General features: G+C 61.9%; 1 protein-coding gene across 1 annotated transcript in view; it reads right to left on the bottom strand.

Annotated features, from left to right (window-relative positions):
• Positions 1-821: 821 nt before the first annotated feature.
• Positions 822-5597, bottom strand: part of HMCN2 (hemicentin 2) — a 30862-nt gene continuing 26086 nt past the window's right edge. The window contains exons 57-68 of the mRNA XM_082067950.1: positions 5500-5581; positions 5094-5363; positions 4233-4382; positions 3884-4021; positions 3577-3698; positions 3242-3479; positions 3066-3128; positions 2843-2971; positions 2400-2714; positions 2064-2183; positions 1644-1770; positions 822-1528 (exon numbers count right to left, since the gene is read on the bottom strand). Of these exons, the coding sequence (XP_081924076.1) occupies positions 1186-1528; positions 1644-1770; positions 2064-2183; positions 2400-2714; positions 2843-2971; positions 3066-3128; positions 3242-3479; positions 3577-3698; positions 3884-4021; positions 4233-4382; positions 5094-5363; positions 5500-5581 (2097 nt within the window). The 3' untranslated portion in view covers positions 822-1185. The remainder of the gene's footprint in view (positions 1529-1643; positions 1771-2063; positions 2184-2399; positions 2715-2842; positions 2972-3065; positions 3129-3241; positions 3480-3576; positions 3699-3883; positions 4022-4232; positions 4383-5093; positions 5364-5499; positions 5582-5597) is intronic.

Below are 5597 nucleotides of genomic sequence, written 5' to 3'. Positions count from 1 at the left end.
TCCCCCTCCTCCTCCCTTATAGCCGGCGGGGCAGGCGGAGCCGCCGCAGGACTGTCCCCTCGGGGGCACCGCTCCCCGGCCAGGCCCTGCCCTCCGCCTGCCCGGCCAGAAAGGGGGGGCTGTTTGCACCCCCAGCCCCCTGTACTGCTACCCTAGTGCTGTCACCCGTATCCCCCCACTCCTCTACAGAGGACTAAGGGGGTCCACCCATGTCCCGGGAACCCCACAAATGGGAAATGGGGGGCAGAGAGGAGCTGGTGCCCGCCTGCTCTGCAACTAACAAGCTTTCCTCCCCAGTGCAGTGTTGGGGGAAAAACTGAAATGATTTGAAACTCCATCAAGAGGAGAAGTGGGAGCCTGGGTGGGCTTTTTGGGAACAGCCTCTACCTGCACCGTGTGCAGAGAGGTTATAACCTGCTCCTGCTGTGTGAGGGACCCGATGCTGGGACAGGACTGGACCTTCAGGTGCTGGACATTGGCCCTTTGGTGTTGCCACATCCCAGCCGTCTCCTTTCTACGGTCCAAGGCCACACAGGGAGGCGCTCAGAGCCTGGGGGAGTGGGGGCTGCAGCGGGGCACCCCTTCCTGCATGCTGAAGGAAGCTGCTTTCTTCAGGCATGGTTAGTATTTATCCACAAAACGCCTTTATTTGGAACAAAACCAGAAATAAATAAGTGTGCACAGAAACCAAGTGGATTAAAAAACAAACAAACAAAAAAAAAAACCAAAAAACCAATAAAAACATAAGGCTATTTCAACTTAATATGTGGTTAATGCCAGGGTGCCCTCTGCCCTCCCCAACCCCATGGATCACACCCCGCACCCTAGGGGGGTCCTCGCTGGCCCCTGTCACCCATCTCATTCCCCCCACCCCATATCTGCAGGCTGATTACGGCCAAGGCCATCCAGAGCTGTGTTTGCTCTAGGGGCTGCCGGTGCAAACTGTGGGATTGCAACAAAACCTGATTGCAAGGGGCTGACAGGACATGCTGTTCCCTCCAGGGCCCCACTAAGTCTCCCAGGGAGAAGGCAACGCGGGCAGGGGCTGGTGGGGGCACAGGGGGTGTCCAGGAGGGAGAGGAATGGTGCAAGCTCAGCTCTCCCTGAGCCACGTGCCCCCACCAGCACAGTGGCAAGGGACAGGAGGAGATATGACCCTGCGTCCCCTCCTGTCCCTCGGCTGTGTCAGTAGGGGTAGGGCGAGACAGAGATGAAGAGGAGGAAGATGCTGGGTGCCCGCTGCCTGCCCGGGGCCAGCGCCTGCACCTTGAGGCGGTGGGTGCCGGGGTCCCTCAGCGGGCGCAGGGTGGAGATGATGCCACGGCCCTGCTCGGTGCGGAGGGCAAAGGGGCTGCCGGGCTCCTGCTCCAGCAGCGAGAAGATGGGGCGGTGGCGGAGGGCAGTGCCCGGGGCAAGGTGCACCACGTCACGGCCAGCAGTGATGCCAAGGGGCAGGGTGAGCAGCTGGTACCGCAGCACGGGGGGACCAGCCGAGCCACAATCCGGGGTGCAGACACCAACACACAGCCTGCACAAGAGCCGGGGGCACACGGGATGTGGTAGCAGGGCAGGAGTGGCCAGAGGGTCTGGGCCTGTGAGATGGGGCAGTGGACAGGCACCCCCAGCCCCATGGCAGGACTCACCCGGGACTGGAGCCTCTCTGGTACCCGTCAGGGCATGGAGCATCCACACACTGGGCACCTCCGCGGGTGTTGAAGCACATCTGGCTCGAGCCACACTGGATTGTGCCTTCTGCACATTCATCCACATCTGCAGGCAGAGAAAGGAGGGGTCTGAGGATGCTGAGGTGTGCATGTGCACCAAGCTCAGACAGGGATTCAAACCCCAGCTCCTCCACCTTCCTCACCCCCTGCCTGGGGTCTTGGACACTGGGGCAGTGAGACAAAAGCACCCAGACTTGACAGGGTGCTGAGCCTGGAACAACTCTCCCCTGGAAGTTGAAAGACTGGATTTCTTGGAGCAGAGATGGCAATGTGGGGACCCAGGCCACCCCCAAGGGACACAGGAATCCCACCAGGGCAGGGACATCCCCCAGCACTGACCATGGCAGCTCTTCCCGTTGGGCAGCAGCCGGTAGCCAGAGGGGCAGACACAGTGGTAGGTGCCCAGGCTGTTCCTGCACTCGTGCTGGCACTGGTTCAACATCTGGCACTCGTCAAGGTCTATAGGGTGAGAGGGTGACACCAAGCAGGGAAGCATTGGTCCCCTCTGCTGCCCTGGGGCAGCCTGGCTTTCTCCTCCCCTCCTCAGCACAGCCAAGCCCAGAGACATCCCAACCCCATGAATTGCAAACAAAATGGGAACCACCTCTAGGGCACGAAGTGGCCTCCAAGCTCCCTACAAAGCCCTTCCCGAGTGTTTTCCCCATGCATACTCACCAGTGCAGGTCCCGTTCCTCTTGATGAACCCCACGGGACAAGGGGGACCCCGCAGCCCCACGGCCTTGGCCACGCGGCGCAGGGCGAGCTGGGTGTACAAGGACCGTCCCCGCGGGTGGCTGCTGGGCCCCAGCCAGCGCAGCGGGGGGTTCCTAGGGGTGCTGCCTGTTGTGTCCCCTCCATCCACCCCCGCTGGGCCACACTCGCCGCCTGGCAGCAGGGTCCTGCTTGGGGGGCACAGGCACTGGTAGGAGCCCGGTAGGTTGCGGCACTCAAAGGCACAGGGCGGAGGAAACTGCAGGCACTCATTTATGTCTGGTGGAGAAAAGAGGCAGAGAGTTACAGCTAGATAGGGAAACTGAGGCTGGAGGAGGGCAGGGGAGTGAGCATGGCCTGGTGCCCTATGCCCAAGGACATGCCTTCCCTGAGACCCCAGCTCGTACCCCAGCATGGCCAGCCAGTGCCCAGCGAGCGGTAGCCAGGAGGGCAGGCACAGCGATATGTCCCTGCGGTGTTCTGGCAACGCTGGTTGTAGCGGCAGGTGTGGGACCCCTCGGCACACTCATCGACATCTGGAGAATGAAGAAGGGACAGAGTTGGGGAGGTTGGCACCACTCAGGAGGTGGCCCTTGCTATCTGCATGCTCCCCCCTGGAAGGGCCCATACCAATGCAGTACAGCTGCTGGGGGCTCAGGATGAATCCCAGTGGGCACTGGTCTCTGTCGGCCCCTGGGAACCAAGCAGAGATGATGAGAATAGACATGTCACTGCGGAGATGTGATCTTTTCACCCTCACAGCTATGCAGGAGCCCAGCATCTCCATCCCTGGGAATCCCCATTACCTGCATCAAGCGAGGCGTGGAGCTGGAAGCGAAGCTCCTCTGAGACCGGGTCATAGGAAGTTTTGAGGGCACTGGCCTGAATGTGCTGCACCCGGGGGGACCGTGGGCCCGGGGTGGGGTCGTACACGATGGTGTGATTGCAGCGGGCACGGGTGATGCGCCCGTCCCGCAGGAAGCTCTGCACCGAGCTGCCCGAGAGCCGCCCCGCGCCTGTCTGCACGTAGCGCTCACTGAAGTCCTGGGGAGAGGCAGGGAGGGGGAATCAGGCCATAGACCCCCCCAGGCTGCCAGCAGGGCAGTCACAGCCCCGCAGGGAGGACGGGCAGTGCTGGCACCTGCAGCTGCACCGCTGTCTCGCCGATGCTCTCCGGCACGGAGCCGCTGATCACGCTGTCCAGAAGCAGAGCGCCAGTGGCATCCACGCCCCGGGCGAGGTGGGTGACACGCAGGAGCTCCCCTGCCAGGGGGGAGTGGTGAACAGCAGCCCAGGGCATCCCCAAACGTGGGTCCACCTCTGGCCATAAAGCTCAGCCCAGTGGCAGGCTGAGCCTCCAGGGATGTGCACAGAGGAGAGGGAGACTGAGCTGCACAGGACCAAGTTCCACAGCCCCCAACACACCGGGGTCTCCTAGTGTCTCTCACCTGTGGCAAACTCCAGCTGTGACTCGTGCTGGAAGGTGCCCTGGGTGAGCAGGAACCCGCTGCGGGTGTCCCCAACAGTGTGCGACAAGGACCAGTAGACAGGGGCAATGATGGTGACCAGCACCCGCATCAGTGGCCCTAGGAGTCAGGGAGAAAGGGTGTCACCATCAGCGCCCTCCGAAGGGGACACCCAGCCCTCCCCAACCACCCTGGCCCATGGGGTATAGCACAAATGTGCGATGCTGCTTTTGGGAAGCACGGAGGGCCTGGAAAGAAATCTTTCCCCCAGGATTTTCACCTGACACAGGTCAAAACCCTCCCCGGGGTGAGGGCAGGGGTGACCACTTACCTAGGGTGGGGGGGATGCTGCCGATGCTGCTCCGGATGGCAGTGGTGCTGGAGTGCAGGTTGTCCAGCACGCTGGCATCAAGGGTGCTGACACCAAGCTCATGGGCATTGATGACGCCAACCAGGCTGCCCCGCACCCGGCGTGGCTCCCCTGGGGCAAAAGGGACAGCAGCATTGGGACTGCTCTGCCATAGGAAAATGTCTCCCTTCTCAATAATATGTGTGCCAAGAAAACCTCATTTTCTAGACAGGAAGGCAGCCAGAGCTCAGCAGGCAGTGAGTGTCCCTACCTGACTGCGAGCAAAGTCCCCATAGACCCACGGGTCTGGGCAGCACAGTGTCACATGAAGAAGGGATGCTGTGAGTGTGGCCACGTGCCTTGCACACACCAACATGCACCAACAGCCCCCAAACCCTGCTCTGTATCATCACCCACGGTCCTGGCCACAGTCCCAAGCTGTTATTTGCTTCTCCTCCGGCACGCCTGGCAGCAAAATGCCAGCAGCCATACAGAGGGCACCCAGCACTTCCTCTGTGCTGCCAGCCGGCCTGACCCTCTGCACCCAGAAAAGCAGGCGGAGAGGATGTGCCTGGACCTGGAGCGGAGCCCTTGGGAAATGGGAATTTAATTATGGGCAGCAAACGCAGGAAGGGCAGCGAGAGATGAACAGAGGTGCAGGCTGGCACAGGGCAGCTGCTTGGGTAAGGGTTTGTCAGGGCTCAGACCTTCCGATGAGCAGCAGAAGAGGCAGGGGAGGGCATGGACAGGCACTATCCCTCCACATCCCGTGTAGGAGGTTTTACCCCAGGGTGTAATGGCACTGTGGGCAGCCCCAGAACCCCAAGCCATCCAGACACCCACCTTGGACAGCCAGGGTGACTCGGGCGATGGCAGAGCCCAGAGCATTGCGAGCGCGGCAGGAGTAGCTGCCAGTGTCACGGTGGCTGACAGAGGGCAGGAGCAGGGTGGCGTTGGGCAGGACACGGGCACGGGGACCCTCGGGCAGCGGTTCCCCATCCCGCTGCCACTCCACGGAGGGGGTGGGCTCCCCCGACACGGCGCAGTGCAGCAGCACCCGCTGCCCGGCACGTGCCGACACTGCTCGTGGCGTCACTGTCACTGCGGGGGCACCTGGCCAGGGAGAGAGATGTGGGCAGTGTTGCAGCATCCCACTGGTGCTGGGGACATTCCCCGGGACTGGGGACTGGGGGGCGTGACCTGATTTGCAGACCCTCAAAAAAAGGGTGCAAAGGGGGACAGCACTCACTCTGCAGGGCCAGGGTGACAACCTTTGCAGCCATGCCTGCGTCATTCTCTGCCACACATCGGTAGTGCCCTGTGTCAGCACTCTGATGATACCAACAG

This window comes from Streptopelia decaocto (genome assembly GCF_964273445.1).
Source record: "Streptopelia decaocto genome assembly, chromosome: 17".
NCBI classification, from domain to species: domain Eukaryota; kingdom Metazoa; phylum Chordata; class Aves; order Columbiformes; family Columbidae; genus Streptopelia; species Streptopelia decaocto.
Note: the sequence above shows the minus strand (reverse complement) of the source record. Positions and strands in the feature narration are given on the sequence as shown.